The following is a 21,938-nucleotide window of genomic DNA, read 5'->3' on the forward strand; positions in this document are numbered from 1 at the left end:
GACAGATAGAGATAAAGCCTCAACCCACGACAAATTCTGTCTCTCCACTGCTAAAATATATCAGCACTATACAAAATCTCTTCTCAGAGCAAGAAAACTAAGATTCACATTTCCTCCCAGTAATGTCCCTTTACAGTAGGTTAGGAGGGATAATCCTTCAAGTACTTACTGTGAGAGCCATCTGCAGTTTGTGCTGTGTTCTGGGGGTTCTGGTACAGGTTCAGCAGCACAATGGTCTAAAAGAGAGGAATATCGGTGAGGGAAGAATCAGATAGCAGAACAAAGGCGTGACACAAATTAAAGACATCCTGGTCAGTAATAAGGCAAGACCAGTAGCTGATGCTTTCAGAGGAGAGACAGGACAATGAACACAGATGTCACTAACTAAAATGGTCAAAACAAACATAAGAACTGCCATTATGGGTCAGTCCAAATGTTCATCTAGCCCAGCATCCTGTTTCCAACAGAGGTCAATCCAGTTCACAAGTACCTAGGATCCAAAAAGTAGCAAGATTTCATACTACTTACCCTCAGGGATAAGCAGTGGCTTTTCTGAGGTCTGAACTCACAAGGAGAAAATGATCATCATGATCAAACCCATCTCTGATGGTCTCAACAAATGAAAGAAATAAGGTTTCTGTACCGTGAAGTCTACAAAAACCAAATTGGTTTATGTCCAAAATGTCTTGAGCATCTAAAAAATCCACTAATTGATCATATACAACTCTTTACAAGACCTTTGCCAAAAACGGCAATGAGGAAATTCATCTATAGTTCTCAACTTGATTTACTCTAACAAACTGATTCTTTAGAAGCGATCTAACAGTTGCTAATTTCAAAGCGTAAGGAACAGAACCCTCGGACAAAGATTTGTTAACTATCTCCACAAATTTCTCAACAACAGTGTCTTTCATCACATTCAAAACTGAAGTAAAACAATGATCAAGTGAACAGTAAGAATTATTCACAAATCATATAACTCCTCTCCTTAAGAAGAAACATTGGCTACCTGTAACCCATCACATTACCTATAAAATCCAGTATCTTCAGGTATACACTTCATACCATATAATAATGAGTTAATCTTATTGGGCAGACTGGATGGACCATACAGGTCTTTATCTGCCATCATCTACTACGTTAATATCTTAATCTACCTTAATAATGGTCTGTGGACTTTACCTCCAATAATTTGTCCAAACCTTTTTTAAACCAAGCTATGCTAACTGCTTTTACCACATCCTCCAGCAATGAGTTCGACAGCTTAACTATGTTGGGTGAAAAAAAAGATATACTCACCGATTTGTTTTAAATATACTACATAGTAACTTTATTGTATGTTCTAGTCTTTGTACATTTTAAAAAAAGATTAAAACAATTCACATTTAAGTATTCCACCCTATCAGATCTGCCAAGTCTCCCACACTTCCGCCAAAGCAGGAAAGTCTCCTGCTGATAGGGGCAGTCCTGTGTGGCACCAAGTCTGCCGAATTCCTTCGGCATCTTTCCCTTCCCGCCGCCGTAACTTCCCCCCATGTAAGGGAAGGATTTTAGAGATTGCTTTCAACTCTATTTAAGTGACCAGCAGTGCACGCGCTCATTAAAATGACTGTTATTCTGTACTGTGTGAAAAAGAAGATAAGACACAGCTCTAATTAATTTGGTATGTGAAAGAGGGGGGTGGAGCCTGTTTCGAGTTCAGACTGGCCACCTGGACTGAGAAACATGTGACCACATTCCCACAGTATGGCTTGTTTACCTAAACAGAGAAATTCTCAAGCATTCTGTAATTTTCCTTAGCTCTGAACATGAGTTCTAAGCCTAATAAAAAAGGGAGTTTGTCAGTGAAATTGGGGAGCTAGTCTGTAACGTACATACTGCACAGAGAACCATATTTCCCGGTCAAAGGAACTCCTAGCTTTTGCTGTGAACAGCCCCCCCCCCCCCCCCCCAAGCTGATAAGAGCCTGGATGATGTAAGGACCAGTGACATATGCATAGTGTACGTATATTGCTTTTCCTGGTCTAGAAACTACTAGCATTGCTTGGATGTATGGCCAGTGATGTAATGATTGTTTATAGGTATTGTTTCTTTTCAGTTATATGGCTTAATCATTGTATATATCTTAATCATTGTGTATCTTAGAACCTATAATAAAAGTCTCATTTACCTAATACAAATCCAAAAGAATCCACAGTAATTACTGAGTAGTCTGTGTCAGTGAGGCAGGCTGTAAAACCAGGTCATAACACCACCCCCTGCAGACTGGCATCTTCTCTTTTCCTTCTTCCCTCCCTCAACCCTCTTCCCCTGAGTGCTACCTTTGTTTCAAAACTTGCCGGGCAGTGGCAGCGATTCACAGGTGCTGCCCTGCCACCAGACAGACATTCTCTCTCTTCTGCGGTGGCCCGCCCTCTCTGAGGTAACTTCCTGTTTCCGCTGGAGCGGGCCACACAGCAGAAAGAGAAGATGTCAGTTGGCTGCAGGGCAGTGCCTGGGAATTGCTGCCACCGCCGGCAAATTTTGAAACAAATTAAAGGTAGACTCAGGGGAAGAAGGTTGAGGGAGGAAGAGGGGAGAAATAACAATTGAATATCACTAAAACAGCTTAAAAAGTTATTGCAGTTGGTAGAGAAACGGCAGTTATAAACTGTATTTTGTGCTCATTTTTCTACACTGTTCTATGCAATACAGATGGCCGAATTTCAGTGAAGATATCCTGTTTCTTGATGGGTTCATCTTAACTGTTGTAATCTGCCTTGGGAAGCCTGGAGTTATAAAGATGGCATATACTGAAATTAAATGGAAGCAAAATTAAACTCTACTTTCATTGGAGCACATGGAATTACATCTGCATCTGTTTTGTAGAAGTTTACATTTTAGATTCACAAATTGATTATTCTGTTTTGAACATGTTTCAGGGACAAGTGGTTTTATAAGTCAAAATAAAAATAAATATTCTGTTTCATGCAGATCTCTTATGTTTAAACATAACTCAATGGGCTATAAGCCCCTAATGCAGTCCATTGGTTTTCTTATATTTTGTTTTTGTGATGACTTATACTGTGCCAAAACTGAAAACTCATCTTTATCTGGTTGATAATAAACCAGTGCCACAATTTTGGAGAAGGCTTAAGCTCTAAGTGAGGGGGCCAAGGCCCCCTCGCGTTATGTCCTTTGGGGGAATAGATGCTGGATAGGGGGTGTAATAGAGTGAACTGAAACTCTCTTTCTTACCCATCCCTGCTATCACTGGTGTAAATAAAATAGGCTCCACTATAAACAATATTTTCTGGAATGGCCATGGGATGGAGGTGTGCCACAGGGTTGGAGCCATGAGGTAGTGGGCAGAGCCAATAAAGAATGGGGCAGGATTGGGGGCATGTACTAAAAATCTCCCCATCAAAAATCGGGAGCCTCTGGCAGCTCTGCCCTATTCAGGATTCTATTTTATCTCCCCTCTGCTGTTCTCCAAACTGAAGAGGCCCAAACTCCCCAGCCTTTCCTCAAATGAGACTTCTTCCATCTCCTTAATCATTCTGGTCACCCTTCTCTGTACATACCTTTTCTAATTCTGCTATATCTTTTTTGAGATAGAGCAACCAGAACTGTATACAATACTGATAAATTCCTAATAATGTTTCCTTTTTTATTGCTGCTGCCACACACTGAGTTCGACAATAGAAAAACATCCCTGACACCTAGATCCTTTTCTTGACTAGTGACTCCTAATAAGGAACTTAGCATCGTTTAGCTATAATGTAGGTTACTTTTCCCAATATGCATCACTTTGTACTTGTTCACACTAAATTTCATCTGCCATTTGGATGCCCAGACTTATGATATTGTAAGGTCCTATAATTTCTCACAGAGACTGTATGCGATTTAACAACTTCTAACAACTCTGAATAAAAGATTAGGGGAAGTATAATTAGGTTTGCCTGCTGCAGTCTTTAAAGGATTGGATATATGACAAACAGGATTATAACTCACTGGGAGCTAAAGTGGGAATGGCCATGCTAAGGGGCCTCTGATATGTACTTCATGCGCCACCCCAGAAATTACCTAGACATCTGCAGAGCATCAGTCAGTCCAATGCCAGAAGTGAGGCAGTAGCTATGTAGGAGCCTTTAAATTAAGAGCTAGGGCTCTTCAGCTTGGAGAAAAGACAGATGATGGAAATATGATAGAGATCTATAAAATGGGTGGAGAAGGATAGATGTGAATTGCTTGTTTACTCTTTCCAAAATACTAGTACTAGGGGGCACACAATGAAGCTACAAAGTAGTAAATTTAAAACGAATTGGAGAAAATATTTCTTCACTCAGCGTTTAATTAAACTCTCGAATTCATTGCCAGGGAATGTAGTAAAAGCAGTTAAATCCACTGCTTATTTCTAGGATAAGCAACATAAAATGTATTGTACTCTTTTGGGCTCTTACAAGGTACTTGTAACCTGGATTGGCCACTACTGGAAACAGGATGCTGGGCTTGATGGACCTTCAGTCTGTCCCAATATGGCAATACTTATGTACTTAACCTTTGGAATTCCTCATTGCAGATGCAGGGAACCCCCTGCCACCTATACAGAAACCTCGAAAGGATTGCCTTCTGAAGGGAAATGTCACCCTTCAAATAGAACTTAATTTGCCCAATCTATATCCTCCAACCTCTGTACAATGACCTCTACCAGAGAATCCTCTAGTTACAGAGGACTTAGGCTGATCTTCCAGTAACCTAGATACCTTGGATTCTGAAAAAGTCTTTACCAACTTCTCTAAAGCTTCACAAAAAAAACCGTAAACTTCCTTTAAAAGGCAAAGTTTAGCCTTAGATGCAATATCTGCTGATCAACTGTGGAGCCATACACAACAGTGAGCCGCAACCATATTCATGGCTGAGGTCCTAATTAAGTCATAGAGTGTCAGCCAAATAGGAAGTGACCAAATTAAAAAAAGGTTGAAACAGAGACTTTGTAATCTTTGTTGAAGCAAGCCTTCATTCTACGATCCTGAGGTTCCTTCATGAATTTTTCCTCTGAGTTTTGTTCATAAGCCTTAATGGTAACAGTACATGAAAAAGGAAAGGTGTGCTTTGGGTGAACACATGAGGCAAATTTAGACATCTGCTTCGGGGGCAGAACTGGCATCTGTTCAGCATGGCTCTCCCTCTCTTGTTATGCCAGTTGAAGTTGGTTTGCCCGGGGCAGGTAAAATTAACCATTTTTGGTGGCGTCTTTTTCAAGCTCTTTGCAGTCAACCCCAGGGTCAAGTAGAATGTTCTGTCTCAGTTGTTTGATAAATATCTCTCATTTGAAGAGCAGGTGAAGGCAGTAGCCCATAAGGTGTTTATTGCACTGTGGAAGCTACACTGTTAAGATCAAGTTTTATGTTGGAAGTGTTTAGATCGATTGTGCAAGCAATTGTGCTGTCGCACATCGCTTATTGTAACATTATTTACCTAGGCTGTAAGGATGTAGTGTTCAAGAAAACTTCAAACTTTATTAAATAGCACTGTGTGATTAATATTTAGGGTTTCTATAGAATTTCTCCATTATTGATAAGAGTTGCATTTGTTAACAATGCAAGCGTAAGTTGTCTTTAAGCTTTGTTGCCTTGTTTTTCGAATTGTGCCCGGTGAAGTACACGCAGTATATGGTAAGTCTGATACGATTATCACATAGAAATATTACGCCTGGATCTAGATGTTTTCTACTTTTACAATATCCAGATCCAAAACAAGTGGTGTATATTTAAATCATTTTTATTGATGAGACAAACACCGCAGGCATAAACATATAGAGCAATCAAATCAACTAATCATCAACAATTTTTGTTTTAACCCCCAAATTCTTCCCTCCCCCCAATTCCTTCCCATCCCCCCCCCCCTTTTCCTATTCCCAACAGTCTTTCAACTTGTATTATGTCCTTTACAAGTTCAGTAGGTAACTTCGGGCTGACGGGGTCAGAGTGTTCTAAAAGGGTGCCCACCTCGATTGAAATTGTTCTCCAATTTGCGAGTTGATATCTGATATTCTCGTCCTTTCAAAGCGTAGCATCATCAACATCCATGCTCTCCACTGCTGCAAGGTCGGGCCTCTCATTGATAGCCACTCTGTTAGTATTACTTGCTTGCCCACGACTATAGCTCACTGAGCAAATGATGTAAAACCTTTGGCCGTGGGGCAGCTTACTGTTAGTTGCCCAAACAAAAGGGCTGAATGATAAGTCCAACACTGTCGCCAGATTATGTTACCATATTCTATCACAGCTTTCCACAATTTCTCTACCTCTGTACACAGCCAAAACATGTGCCCCAAATCTGCTCCCTCTGCTCTACACTTCGTGCATTCTCCCCAAGGGGAAAGGCCCATGTAGAATGCTCGCTTAGGAGGCACATATAAGCGCAATGCAAATTTGTATTGTAATTCCCAGTGTACAGCTTGGTAGGATATTCACCTGATTGACAATACGTGAGTCCTAATCTGGGTTATACTGACTTCAATATTGAGGTCTGCTGTCCATTGTTGGGACAAACGTGTATAGTCCAACTCCTCTGCCGTGTCCTTTATATGCTGGTGGTGAAAGGATAGAGGCACCTTTTGCTGGGCCACCAGGGAGAATGCCAATGAGAGTTCTTCCTGCACATCCTCCGCGAGCAACTCCCAAGACAATGAGGTCACATAGAGGCATATTTTCAAAGCACTTAGCCTTCCAAAATTCCATAGGTTTCTATGGAACTTTGGAAGGCTAAGTGCTTTGAAAATGAGCCCTCTAGTGTTTCAATTGTTCATAGAAGAACCAATCTTTTTGAGGTATTCCTTACTCTGTTTGCAGATCAGCAAAAGACTTTATGTGGCCTTCCCTATTAACCACCTGCAGCAGGTACTCCATTCCCTGCTTCTTCCACCTGCGGAACACTGTGTAAATTTGTCCCGGGATAAAAGCGGTATTGTCACAAATCGGGAAGTAGGGAGTCACTTTTGGAGAAAAATGGTGGAGTCGGCAAATCCATCTCCAGACCGCCACCGCAAACGGCATAATCCCTGAGTATTTCAGAATATTGGTATAGGAGCCCCAGAAGAGTGCAAAAAGTTACTGAAGTGGACCCCCTCAGTGAGCTCAAGTTCCAGTGGAGTATCAGTGAAATCTTGTGTACCTCGAAACCAGTCATTAATTGTCCTCATACCGCTAGCTATATTTAGGCACCGTATGCTCAGCAGTCCCATTCCACCATACTCCACCGGAACACAGAGCGTTGTTACCGCAAGACAGGCTTTTTTGTCCCGCCAAAGGAACCCCTGTATCATAGCTTTCAACTTTCGTTCATCCTTACTTTTCATATATATAAAGGCAACAATTGTAAAACGTACAGCCACCTAGGGGCTATAATCATGCTAAATAAGGCGATACGGCCCAGCAAAGAAAGAGGAAGCCCGGTCCACGCTTTTAAACCAGCTTTGGTCTCCCTCAGAAGCCTTTGGATATTAAGATCATACAGATTATTTAGATCTGCCAGAATCTCTACTCCTAGGTACCATATATGATCTTTCACATACTGAAAAGGGAACCCTTCCCCCCAGCTTCTCCCCCTACAAGGACCAATATCCAACGCAACTGATTTGGATAAATTTAGTTTGAAACCCGAAAGTTGCCCAAAGTACTCAATTCTATTTAATAATACTTTTATTGATCGCTCTGGATTGGTCAAAGTCAGTAACAGATCATCCGCGTATGCCAGCACCTTAATACATCGAGGCCCGAAGGGAACACCACTAATTTTGTCCTCCTTCTTTAGTGTGTCCAATAGGGGCTCTAAAGATATTACAAGAAGCAGGGGGGAGAGAGGACATCCCTGCCTAGTGCCCCTCACTATTCCGAACACTTCTCCTCGCAGTCCATTGACCAATAAACTTGCTGTGGAATGACAATACAACGTTTTAAGTGCTTGCAAATACCATCCTGTGAATCCTATGTGTTCCAACGTACAGAATAGGTAATCCCACCGCACCTGGTCAAACGCCTTTTCAGCATCTAAGGCGACGACCAGGGCAGGGAGTGCTCTGAGCAGGCTGCTATGGCCAATAATAGTCTCTGCACGTTTTGCGTTGCTTGTCTGTGTCTCACAAACCCTACCTGTTCTTGACCTATAAGGTTGGGTAATATATCTGCCAATATTTTAGCAAGCAGCTTGATGTCTACATTTAACAGCGATATTGGCCGATAAGACTCTACTCTGTCCAGTGCTTTCCTGTGCTTAGGGATCAGGGTGATCAACGCCGCGTTAGCAATCTTGGGGAATTGGCCTAGGTTAATCACAGCATAGTCTAACATTGCCAGAAGCGCGTTTGGTGGCAATAATTTATAATATTCCCCGGTAAACCCTTCTGGATCAGGAGCCGATCTGAATTTTTGGGATTTAATGGCCCGTTGCAGCTCTAGTACGGTCAGGGGGGCATTTAGGCTTTCCACTTCTGTTTCTGTTAACTTAACTGTACTCAACCCCTCCAAATGTGTTTGCATTTGCTGTTTGGTTGCTTGTGGTCAGGCCGAGTACAGACCGGAGAAATATTCAGTAAACATCTGTCCTATATAGAGAACGTATAGGACAGATGTTTACTGAATATTTCTCTATTACTCTATTGATAGGTTTCCCTTGCTTATCCCTCAGTGCAGGTATCGCCCTAGACCCTCCCCAATTTCTACTAACATTTGCCAAAAGGGTGCCTGTTTTATTCCCATATCTCTGCAACCTGTATTTATAGTAGAGGGAGGAACGAGTCTCTTGCTCATGCAATAAGGTATTCAATGTTGCCTGTATCATTTTTAGTTCATCTGAAGTTATCTGATTAGGTCTATGTATATATCTCCTCTTCGCTTTTTGAAGCTGCCTTTCCAACTGTAAAATACTAGCCATTCTACACTTTTTCCTCCTACTACAATATGCGATAATGTCTCCCCTTATCACCACCTTGGAGGCAGCCCAAAATAAACAAGGATGATTGTGCGTATTCGCTATTATACTCCATACTAGCGTGAAAGGCCCGTTTCAGAGAGGAATGAAATGGGCGCTAGCACCGCTCCCCCCCCCCCCCCGATGTCTGCGCTGCCACTGTCCCCCTCACCAAGTCGCCGCCGCTGCTCCCCCCTCTCCATCCACAGAGGCGGTGCAGCGGTACAAAACCAGCATCAGGTGTTTGAACGAAGCAGGCGAGGCACCGCAGGAGGCCATCAGGACTGGCAGTTGGCTGTGCAGCCGGTCCTCGAGCCTGGACATCAGTGCCCCTGGAGAAGGACCCTGTAGGAGCGACGTGAGGCGAGAGGAGCGGCTGCAGAGCTGTGAACACGAAGCTGATGTTGTTTTTGTTGGTCCGGTACTGCAGCTTCGGGCAGAGATCGGAGCGGCATGGCAGGTCTGTTGGGTGGATGTGTGGGCGGGACTGGAGGGAAAGTTGCTGGGCGGAGGGAGAGGGGGGAGCGGTGGGGACTTGGGAGAGGGGGTGTGGGGGGGGACTGTCATCTCTGGAGGCACTCCTAGGGGATTTGTTGATGTGGCAGGGGGAGGGGCTTGTGTGATGCTGCGAGGGGGGTAGGGGCTTGGGTTCGGGGTTTCGTTTGGGGGGGGGGGGGGGCAGTGAAGGTTGCTTTGTAGGCTGGGGGAGGAGTAGGGAAACACGCTCCGCATGTTTCCCTACTCCTTACTCCTGCCCCTCTAATGTGGATGTGGTTGTGATTCGTGAAACCGGATATCTACACCACCATGCAAAACGGAAGTGAGGCTTCATTAGAACGTTGGTGGTGCCTTTTATATATATGGATACTCTTCCCACTTACTGCGTAAGTATCCTTGAAAATGTGGGTCTTTATATAGATACATTGGGAATCTCCAGCCCCCTCCTCCCTGTTCATCTGCCGGCATCTCCAGATCTAGCCAAATTATGGTGTGATCCGAGATCTCCTCGGGTTCCACCTCTGCTGCCCTAACCATAGCAAATAAGGAACTCTCTACCAGTGTATAGTCTAAACGTGCAAGTGTACCATGGGCTCTAGACCTGTGGGTATAGTCTCGTTCGCTTGGGTGTAACACTCTCCAGGCGTCTACCAGGCCCAACAATCTTTGAAAGGCAGCAAACTCTTTACACCTCTGCCCTAAGTAATGGGGAGAGGTCGAACTTGTTGTGGGTCTGAGACCAAGATAAAATACCCTACTACTATTAATTCCTTAGTCTTATATTGCAAGCAAATGTTGGCCAACCCATCGAGGAAACAAGGGATATGCTCATTTGGGCCATATAAATGTGCTAATATAAATTCTAATCCTTGCAGCCATACCTTTACAATTATATATCGTCCCTGTTCCCCTTGCGCCATCACTTTAATTTTACATGGAAGTCCCTTCCTAACCAAGATTGCCAGGTCCCCCCTACGCCCCTGCGCTGCTATGGAGTGGCATTCTCCCACCCAGCTCCTATACAATTTAGCATGTTCGATATCATTCAATCTCGTTTCCTGCAGACAGGCAATATCTGCTTTATGTCTTTTTCAAGCTTGCAATATTTTTGCCCTTTTTATGGGAGTACTAATGCCCCCCACATTCCATGATTTTATTCAGGCTGGCATACTACAGTCTCACCACTTCCACTAGGACCATCCAGAACAAACTGTGTCAGTTGATTCGTTATTGTTTTAAGTTTAACCTTTTGGACATTCTGAACCCCAAGTTCCTACCCTGATCCATCTTCTACTGTGTACCTTAAAATCCCCTTCAACATGTAAAGAATTACAAAGTTACGGGAATACCCTCCCCCTCCCCTCCCCCCAACTAACCCGCTCCATCCCCTTAAAGCTCAGGGAAAGAAGAAAACTACGTGTGGCACCTGGTGCCCCCCCAACCTTGAAACCGTAAAAGTATTCAACAATACAGAAAATTAAAACTTAAACACCAAACCTTTTGTCCCCCATGTTCACTGGTCTGTAAACCAGAAACTTACAACGAGTCCAGTATCTTATGTTCCACTAGGTACTGCTTGGCTTCCGTCATCTTACTGAAGGTCTGCCATGTATCTTGTACCAGTACTCTCAGCCTTGCTGGGTATTGCATCGCAAAACTTATCTTTTTTGCAACCAAGGCCGCACACAATGGATGGTACTGTCTCCGCCGCTCCTGTACGTCTGCGGAGAAATCCTGAAAGATCAAAATGTTTTTCCTCTTGTATTTCAGGGAATCTCGCTTGGCTCGGAATCCTTGTAATATTTCTAGCTTATGTCTTTAGTTCAAAATCTTTGCCACAACAACACGTGGCTTGTTTTGAGTCTCTATTTTCCGGCCCACACGGTGGGCCCTCTCAATCACTAACGAGCCCATAGAAACTTAGTGCCAGTTCTTTAGATAGCCAGTTTTCCAGCCATACAGCGAATGCTACATACCTGTAGAAGGTATTCTCCGAGGACAGCAGGCTGATTGTTCTCACTGATGGGTGACGTCCACAGCAGCCCCTCCAATCGGAATCTTCACTAGCAAAAGCCTTTGCTAGCCCGCGCACAGCGCATGCGCGGCCGTCTTCCTGCCCGAAACTGGCTCGTGCCGGCCAGCCTCATATGTAGCAAGACAAAGAGAAGGGAAGACACAACTCCAAAAGGGGAGGCGGGCGGGTTTGTGAGAACAATCAGCCTGCTGTCCTCGGAGAATACCTTCTACAGGTATGTAGCATTCGCTTTCTCCGAGGACAAGCAGGCTGCTTGTTCTCACTGATGGGGTATCCCTAGCCCCCAGGCTCACTCAAAACAACAAACATGGTCAATTGGAACTCGCAATGGCGAGGACATAACTGAGATTGACCTAACAATTTTTCCAACTAACTGAGAGTGTAGCCTGGAACAGAAAATCATGGGCCTAGGGGGGTGAAGTTAGATTCTAAACCCCGAACAGATTCTGAAGCACTGACTGCCCGAACCGACTGTCGCGTCGAGTATCCTGCTGCAGGCAGTAATGAGATGTGAATGTGTGGACAGAAGACCACGTCGCAGCTTTGCAAATCTCTTCAATAGTGGCTGACTTCAAGTGGGCTACCGACGCTGCCATGGCTCTAACATTATGAGCCATGACATGACACTCAAGAGCCAGCCCAGCCTGGACGTAAGTGAAGGAAATGCAATCTGCTAGCCAATTGGATATGGTGCGTTTCCCCACAGCCACTCCCCTTCTGTTGGGATCAAAAGAAACAAACAATTGGGCAGACTGTCTGTTGGGCTGTGTCCGCTCCAGATAGAAGGCCAATGCTCTTTTGCAGTCCAATGTGTGCAGCTGACGTTCAGCAGGGCAGGAATGAGGACGGGGAAAGAATGTTGGCAAGACAATTGACTGGTTCAGATGGAACTCTGACACAACCTTTGGCAAGAACTTAGGGTGAGTGCGGAGGACTACTCTGTTATGATGAAATTTGGTGTAAGGGGCCTGGGCTACCAGAGCCTGAAGCTCACTGACTCTACGAGCTGAAGTAACTGCCACCAAGAAAATGACCTTCCAGGTCAAGTACTTCAGATGGCAGGAATTCAGTGGCTCAAAAGGAGGTTTCATCAGCTGGGTGAGAACGACATTGAGATCCCATGGCACTGTAGGAGGTTTGACAGGGGGCTTTGACAAAAGCAAACCTCTCATGAAGCGAACAACTAAAGGCTGTCCTGAGATCGGCTTACCTTCCACACGGTAATGGTATGCACTGATTGCGCTAAGGTGAACCCTTACAGAGTTGGTCTTGAGACCAGACTCAGACAAGTGCAGAAGGTATTCAAGCAGGGTCTGTGTAGGACAAGAGCGAGGATCTAGGGCCTTGCTGTCACACCAGACGGCAAACCTCCTCCATAGAAAGAAGTATCTCCTCTTAGTGGAATCTTTCCTGGAAGCAAGATGCGGGAGACACCCTCTGACAGACCCAAAGAGGCAAAGTCTACGCTCTAAACATCCAGGCCGTGAGAGCCAGAGACTGGAGGTTGGGATGCAGAAGCGCCCCTTCGTCCTGTGTGATGAGGGTCGAAAAACACTCCAATCTCCACGGTTCTTCGGAGGATAACTCCAGAAGAAGAGGGAACCAGATCTGACGCGGCCAAAAGGGAGCAATCAGAATCATGGTGCCTCGGTCTTGCTTGAGTTTCAACAAAGTCTTCCCGACCAGAGGTAAGGGAGGATAAGCATACAGTAGACCTTCCCCCCAGTCCAGGAGGAAGGCATCCGATGCCAGTCTGCCGTGGGCCTGAAGCCTGGAACAGAACTGAGGGACCTTGTGGGCTCGAGATGCGAAGAGATCTACCAAGGGGGTGCCCCACACTTGGAAGATCTGGCGCACCACTCGAGAGTAGAGCGACCACTCGTGAGGTTGCATAATCCTGCTCAACCTGTCGGCCAGACTGTTGTTTATGCCTGCCAGGTATGTGGCTTGGAGCACCATGCCATGACGGCAAGCCCAGAGCCACATGCTGACGGCTTCCTGACACAGGGGGCGAGATCCGGTGCCCCCCTGCTTGTTGATGTAATACATGGCAACCTGGTTGTCTGTCTGAATTTGGATAATTTGGTGGGACAGCCGATCTCTGAAAGCCTTCAGAGCGTTCCAGACCGCTCGTAACTCAAGGAGATTGATCTGCAGATCGCGTTCCTGGAGGGACCAGCTTCCTTGGGTGTGAAGCCCATCGACATGAGCTCCCCACCCCAGGAGAGACGCATCCGTAGTCAGCACTTTTTGTGGCTGAGGAATTTGGAAAGGACGTCCCAGAGTCAAATTGGACCAAATCGTCCACCAATACAGGGAGTTGAGAAAACTCATGGACAGGTGGATCACTTCTTCTAGATCCCCAGCAGCCTGAAACCACTGGGAAGCTGGGGTCCATTGAGCAGATCTCATGTGGAGACGGGCCGTGGGAGTCACAGGAACTGTGGAGGCCATGTGGCCCAACAACCTCAACATCTGCCGAGCTGTGATCTGCTGGGACGCTCGCACCCGCGAGACGAGGGACAACAAGTTGTTGGCTCTCGCCTCTGGGAGATAGGCACGAGCCGTCCGAGAATCCAGCAGAGCTCCTATGAATTCGAGTCTCTGCAGTGGGAGAAGATGGGACTTTGGATAATTTATCACAAACCCCAGTAGCTCCAGGAGGCGAATAGTCATCTGCATGGACTGTAGAGCTCCTGCCTCGGATGTGTTCTTCACCAGCCAATCGTCGAGATAAGGGAACACATGCACTCCCAGTCTGCGAAGTGCCGCTGCTACTACAGCCAAGCACTTCGTGAACACTCTGGGCGCAGAGGCGAGCCCAAAGGTCAGCACACAGTACTGGAAGTGACGTGTGCCCAGCTGAAATCGCAGATACTGTCTGTGAGCTGGCAGTATCGGGATGTGAGTGTAGGCGTCCTTCAAGTCCAGAGAGCATAGCCAATCGTTTTCCTGAATCATGGGAAGAAGGGTGCCCAGGAAAGCATCCTGAACATTTCCTTGACCAGATATTTGTTCAGGGCCCTTAGGTCTAGGATGGGAAGCAATCCCCCCTGTTTTCTTTTCCACAAGGAAGTACCTGGAATAGAATCCCAGCCCTTCCTGCCCGGATGGCACGGGCTCGACCGCATTGGCGCTGAGAAGGGCGGAAAGTTCCTCTGCAAGTACCTGCTTGTGTTGGAAGCTGTAAGACTGAGCTCCCGGTGGACAATTTGGAGGTTTTGAGGCCAAATTGAGGGTGTATCCTTGCCGGACTATTTGAAGAACCCACTGGTCAGAGGTTATGAGAGGCCACCTTTGGTGAAAAAACTTTCAACCTCCCTCCGACCGGCAGGTCGCCCGGCACTGACACTTGGATGTCGGCTGTGCTCTGCTGGAGCCAGTCAAAAGCTCGTCCCTTGCTTTTGCTGGGGAGCCGAGGGGCCTTGCTGAGGCGCACGCTGCTGACGAGAGCGAGCGCGCTGAGGCTTAGCCTGGACCACAGGCTGTCGAGAAGGAGGATTGTACCTAAGAGTAGGGAACAGTCTTCCTTCCCCCATAAAAACGTCTACCTGTAGAGGTAGAGGCTGAAGGCTGCCGGCGGGAGAACTTGTCAAAAGCGGTATCCCGCTGGTGGAGCTGCTCTACCACCTGTTCGACCTTCTCTCCAAAAATATTATCCGCATGGCAAGGCGAGTCCGCAATCCGCTGCTGGATCCTATTCTCCAGGTCGGAAGCACGCAGCCATGAGAGTCTGCGCATCACCACACCTTGAGCAGCGGCCCTGGACGCAACATCAAAGGTGTCATACACCCCTCTGGCCAGGAATTTTCTGCACGCCTTCAGCTGCCTGACCACCTCCTGAAATGGCTTGGCTTGCTCAGGAGGGAGCTTATCCACCAAGCCCGCCAGCTGCCGCACATTATTCCGCATATGTATGCTCGTATAGAGGTGGTAGGACTGGATTTTGGCCACGAGCATAGAAGAATGGTAGGCCTTCCTCCCAAAGGAGTCTAAGGTTCTAGAGTCCTTGCCCGGGGGCGCCGAAGCATGCTCCCTAGAACTCTTAGCCTTCTTTAGGGCCAAATCCACAACTCCAGAGTCGTGAGGCAACTGAGTGCGCATCAGCTCTGGGTCCCCATGGATCCGGTACTGGGACTCGATCTTCTTGGGAATGTGGGGATTACTTAATGGCTTGGTCCAGTTCGCCAGCAATGTCTTTTTGAGGACATGATGCATGGGTACTGTGGACGCTTCCTTAGGTGGAGAAGGATAGTCCAGGAGCTCAAACATTTCAGCCCTGGGCTCGTCCTCCACAACCACCGGGAAGGGGATGGCCGTAGACATCTCCCGGACAAAGGCCGCAAAAGACAGACTCTCAGGAGGAGAAAGCTGCCTTTCAGGGGAGGGAGTGGGATCAGAAGGCAGGCCATCAGACTCCTCGTCAGAGAAATATCTGATGTCCTCCTCCTCTTCCCACGAGGCCTCACCATTGGTATCAGACACAAGTTCACGGACCTGTGTCTGAAGCCGTGCCCGGCTCGACTCCGTGGAACCACGGCCATGGTGGGAGTGTCGAGAAGTAGACTCCCTCATCCGCACCGGCGAAGCTCCCTCCGCCGACGTCGTCGGGGAACCTTCCTGGGAGGCGACCGCAGTAGGTACCGCAAGCGGCACCGATGTCGGAGACCTCATCCCGGGCAAGGGGCCAGCCGGCGCCTCACTCGACGGTACCGGTGGCGCAAGCACCCCCGGTACCGGAGGGGAAGGGCGCAACAGCTCTCCCAGGATCTCTGGGAGGACGGCCCAGAGACTCTCGTGCAGAGCGGCTGTGGAGAAAGACGTGGAAGCCGATGCAGGTGTCGATGTCAGAGTCTGTTCCGGGCGTGGAGGCTGTACCGGGCTGTCCATAGTGGAGCGCATCAACACCTCTTGAACAGAGGGTGAGCGGTCCTCTCGGTGCCGATGCCTACTGGGTGCCGACTCCCTCGGCGACCCAGAGCTCTCGGTGCCGATACGGGAAGGGGACCGGTGTCGATGCTTCTTCGACTTTTTGGAACTAAGCATGTCACTGGAGCTTCCCGGCACCGACGAGGAGGACGTAGAATCCAGCCGTCGCTTCCTCGGGGCCGAGGCCGAAGGTCGGTCTCGGGGGGGCTGTACCGCAGGAGCCCTCAGGGTAGGGGGAGACCCACCCGAAGGCTCACCGCCACCAGCAGGGGAATGGACAGCCCTCACCTGCACTCCAGTCGAAGCACCACCGTCCGACGACATCAGCAGAAGTGGAGGTACCGGTACCACTGACGGGCGACGCAGCCTTCCGATGTCTCAGCCCCAATGCAGAGGGTCGATGCACTCGCGGCAGAGGACGGAGGTCTGGACGCTGTCGACGTCGATGCACTCGATACTCCCGGTGCTGATGCCGACGAAGAGCCCGAGAACAAAACGTTCCACTGGGCCAATCTCGCTACCTGAGTCCGCTTTTGTAAAAGGGCGCACAGACTACAGGCCTGCGGGCGGTGCCCAGCCCCCAGACACTGAAGACACGACGTGTGCCTGTCAGTGAGCGAGATTACCCGGGCGCACTGTGTGCACTTCTTGAAGCCGCTGGGAGACTTCGATGACATGGGCGGAAAAATCACGCCAGCGAGATCAAAACTCGTGATTGTGTAAGGCACCAAAAAGAGGGGGAGAAAAAATTCGACCCGAGGCCTCAAAAGGGCCTACCCCGAAGACGAAAAGAAACTTACCGGGGCAAAAACTGAAAATAGAGGAAAGGGAACAAGACCGAAAAGGTCTGCTTCTGAAATCCTTTTTTTTTTTTAGCGAAAAGTCAAAAGAGACGCGCGAGGTCAACTTAAGGGGCGCGAACGGCATAACACGACCGTACCGAGTGCGGACAAAAGAAGACTGGCCGGCACGAGCCGGTTTTGGGCGGGAAGACGGCCGCGCATGCGCGGTGCGCATCGGCGCGCGAGGGCTATCAAAGGCTTTTGCTAGTGAAGATTTCGATTGGAGGGGCTGCCGTGGACGTCACCCATCAGTGAGAACAAGCAGCCTGCTTGTCCTCGGAGAATTCCAGATTCCGTTCTGGGAGGGATTCCTCTAACCCCACTATTCGGATGTTGTTCCTACGAGCGCGATTTTCTATGTCTTCTAGCTTGCTCACCTGCTCTCTGAGCTGTTGTTTCAGTGTAGCGATATTGGGGCTATAGCCCTGGGAGTCATCATCTAACGCTGTTATCCGGACCTCCGCATCTGATACTCGCGTTTGTAACCTGTCGTGCAGCGAATGAAAGCCCTCGAGTTTGCGATCCAAAGCCACCCATTTAGGTTCCCATGCTTTCGCTATGGCTGCGGTCAATTGATCTAGTTGCGTGTCGGTAAATTCTGTTGGCGCCACAGCCGCTTCATCGGCCATCTTGGGTTCCCCTCCGCTCGATTTTATTTTTTCTTTTTTGTCGGATCTTTGTGCCATTCCCGCCGGAGTACTTCTCAGGTATCTGTCCATATATATAGCCGTTCTTGTCTAGCGAAAAGATATTGTTGAATGTCCAGAAATTCACAAGGTGGCGGGGTAAGGGCTCCGGAGTTCTTGCAAGCTGCTGCTGCCTAGCTCATGGCACCACGTGGTCCCCCAAAACAAGTGGTTTATAAACATGTTTTCACTGGCACATTTGCTTATTTAGCAGCTAGCCACTGGAATGAATTACCTATTGATCTAAGAATGCAATCTGATTATATGGTTTTTCGAACACTGCTGGAAACCTCTTAAGAAATTTTTTATGTGTCTTATTTTTCTTGACGATTAGTTGGCCATCATGTGTAATATTCCTGGAGTTTACTCTTTTGTGAGCCACACTGAACTTTTGAGGTAAGTGTGGGATACAAGTGTCATTCATTATTATTGTCTTGTTCGATTTTTCAGCCCTGGGGATGTCAATATGCCTTCTGGTTTAGACTTTCTTCAGTCTGTCTCTCTGGAGTTCATTCTTTTGTTACATTAAGCTTTCTGTATGAGGAAAGGGATGCCCCTCCCCTACCATGGAGACTTACTACAGCTCTGGAACGTTTATGGTTGACCCTCCTAAACATCCAAGGCTGTGGTATGCTAGAGCTGGCTCATGAGAGCCAGTTGTTCCCTAGCACACACGGGCTCTGGCTGGCTAGACCTCCCCCCCCACCTTTCCAAGTCTCAGGGTGCCCTCCCTGAACCTACTTTAATGCGCCCTGGTGGTCTAGTAGTTGGGGTAGTTCCTGCTCACTGTCATCATTTTTTCAAAATGGCTGCCGAGACTTCAAGCAGAAGTCTTGCGAGGCCACCGACTGAACTTTCAGCAGCCAATTTGAAAAAGCAGCAGTAGTGAGCAGAACAGCAGCAGCAGGCAGAAAGGAGTGGGGTTCTTTCCTGCCTTGAAGAGGCCACTAGACCACCAGGACTCGTTAAAGTACGTTTGGGAAGGGGACTCTGAGGCACGGGGTGGGGGGGGGGGGCAGGGAAGTGCAGATGGATGGAGTTGTGTGGACATGGAGGGGACGGATTGTAAAAAAGGTGGATCATGGCTATGGGTGCAGGGAGGGAGGGCGAGCCGTAAAAAAAAGGTGGATCACGGTAAATGCAGGTGGGGGAGCCATAAAAAAAAAAAGGTGGATCATGGTAAATGCAGGTGGGGGAGCCGTAAAAAAAATGGTAAATGCAGGTGGGGGAGCCGTAAAAAAAATGGTAAATGCAGGTAGGGGAGCCGTAAAAAAAAAAATGGTAAATGCAGGTAGGGGAGCCGTAAAAAAAAATGGTAAATGCAGGTAGGGGAGCCGTAAAAAAAAAAATGGTAAATGCAGGTAGGGGAGCCGTAAAAAAAAATGGTAAATGCAGGTAGGGGAGCCGTAAAAAAAAAAAATGATAAATGCAGGTGGGGGAGCCGAAAAAAAATGGTAAATGCAGGTAGGGGAGCCGTAAAAAAAAATGGTAAATGCAGGTAGGGGAGCCGTAAAAAAAAATGGTAAATGCAGGTAGGGGAGCCGTAAAAAAAAAAATGATAAATGCAGGTAGGGGAGCCGTAAAAAAAAATGGTAAATGCAGGTAGGGGAGCTGTAAAAAAAAAAATGATAAATGCAGGTAGGGGAGCCGTAAAAAAAAATGGTAAATGCAGGTAGGGGAGCTGTAAAAAAAAAATGGTAAATGCAGGTAGGGGAGCTGTAAAAAAAAAATGGTAAATGCAGGTAGGGGAGCTGTAAAAAAAAAAATGGTAAATGCAGGTAGGGGAGCTGTAAAAAAAAAAAAAAAATGGTAAATGCAAGTAGGGGAGCTGTTAAAAAGGTAACTGCAGGTAGGGGGGCTGTAAAACAAAAAAGGTGGATCATGGTAGATGGAATGTGGGAACTTGCTTCTTTTGTTTTGTGGATTGCAGTAGTATATTATAAAAATGCATTTACCTTTTTTTTAAATGCCCAGTTGGGTATATATGCTAATCTCAACTTTGTTAAATATTTCAGACATATCCATCCACTTGCTGCCATGATATAACTGAATTCTATTGTTCTGCCTCACTGTATTTTCAAATGTAAATACCACTCTCTCTGGCTAGTTGTTACTACATTCACTTATGGGACCTCCAGAATTAAAGTTCCGTATATCGTGACTGGTTCCCACTAACTCGTTCTTATAACCACACAATCCTTTCATGAAATCCTTTTACTACTTTTTAAATGTTCTATTTGTCTTAGTGACCTCAGTTGTGCACATTGCCCACTAAATGTTGTGGCAATGGATCGATCATGAACACAGATCTTCATCGGTTCACTGTATTACCAAATTTTTTAACTCGATATTAACTTTTTATTACTGGATACTCATCTTATTTAGATGTATCGGACCCAGGGGTTGATGTTAATGTCCGACATGCATGTTTCGCCCTTTCCTAGGGCTGTCTCAAGGACTGACCCCTACAAAAAATAGAAATATGTAAAAATACCACCCAACCTTAAACGGTATGTCGATAGAGTTAATAAGTTTTTAAATACTCACAACGACCATCCGCAGCATTCTTCCCCTCCATCTTACCCTTTGCCGTCTTAGCGTCAGCTCTGCTTAAATGATTACAGGGTACTGCCCTCGCAAAGATGGCGGCGGCGTGTTAGTACCTAACTTTAATAGTTTAATCGATCTGACGTCGCACAACTACATATCAGGCCCCTGATTGGATACAGCTACTATTGTTTACATAAGCGATGCCAACTCTAATTCAGCATTTAAGCCGGAGGGCATAACCGACTGTAGTATAAAGATGTACCATTGCTCTCTGGAATTTAACACCCTGTTTACTGATCCCCCTTCAGTACCTACATGCACATGTTCCAGAATTCTCCACATATCTTCCACCCGATGTTCTTTTTGAATCCAGTGCTCCACTAATGGAGCTTGGATATTCTTGGTAACAATACGGGATTTATGCTCCGTCAATCTTATCTTGATGGGTCGGGAACTCCTCCCCACGTATATCAATTTACAGGGGCATTCAATCGCGTATATTACATTCCTCGTTTCACAATCTGTTTTATCACGGGCTCTAATCTTTCTACCATTAGGGGCACACCACTCCATCCCCATTACTGCCAGCCTGCACCACTGACACCTATCACATGTATTATGTTCTCCATCACCGCCCCCATCCCTCGGTTCTCGAAATTTATTCAGTGCTAACCACTCTCCTATAGTTTTCCCTCGAGTGTATGATAGCAAAGGTATTTCCTAGAAACAAGGATATAATTGGACTACATGCCAGTGGGATTTTATCATCTGGACCACTTTCTGAGCCATCTCTGTGAAAGGGAGTACACGTTAAAAGGTCTTGATTATCTGTATTCTTTTCATTAAGCAACAATGGTCTTTGTGCAAAACGTGCTCTCAGGTACGCTTTTTTGACAGCTGACTTCGGATAATCCCTTTCAAGGAACCTAAGTAGAAAGATTAGGGCCTGTGATAAAACAGATTGTGGAACGAGGAATGTAATAAACGTGATTGAATGCCCCTGTAAATTGATATACGTGGGGAGGAGTTCCCGACCCATCAAGATAAGGTTGACGGAGCATAAATCCCATATTGTTACCAAGAATATCCAAGCTCCATTAGTGGAGCACTGGATTCAAAAAGAACATCAGGTGGAAGATACCAGGTAGAGAATTCTGGAACATGTGCATGTAGGTACTGAAGGGGAATCAGTAAACAGGGTGTTAAATTTCAGAGAGCAATGGTACATCTTTATACTACAGTCGGTTATGCCCACCGGCTTAAATGCTGAATTAGAGCGGGCATCGCTTATGTAAAAAATAGTAAATGTATCCAATCAGGGGCCTGATACGCAATTGTGTGACGTCAGATCGATTAAACTATTAAAGTTAGGTACTAACACGCCGCCGCCATCTTTGCGAGGGCACAACCTTGCAATCATTTAAGCAGAGCTGACGCTAAGACAGC

At 46.7% G+C, this 21,938-nt stretch overlaps 1 protein-coding gene across 2 annotated transcripts in view; it reads right to left on the reverse strand.

The window, feature by feature from the left end:
• U2AF1L4 (U2 small nuclear RNA auxiliary factor 1 like 4) overlaps positions 1–21,938 on the reverse strand; it is a 131,810-nt gene that overhangs the window by 107,427 nt on the left and 2,445 nt on the right. For both annotated transcript variants that reach the window (XM_030213645.1, XM_030213644.1), the window contains exon 3: positions 170–236. In XM_030213645.1, the coding sequence (XP_030069505.1) occupies positions 170–236 (67 nt within the window). The remainder of the gene's footprint in view (positions 1–169; positions 237–21,938) is intronic.

This window comes from Microcaecilia unicolor, chromosome 8, assembly GCF_901765095.1.
Source record: "Microcaecilia unicolor chromosome 8, aMicUni1.1, whole genome shotgun sequence".
In the NCBI taxonomy this organism is placed as follows: Eukaryota; Metazoa; Chordata; class Amphibia; order Gymnophiona; family Siphonopidae; genus Microcaecilia; species Microcaecilia unicolor.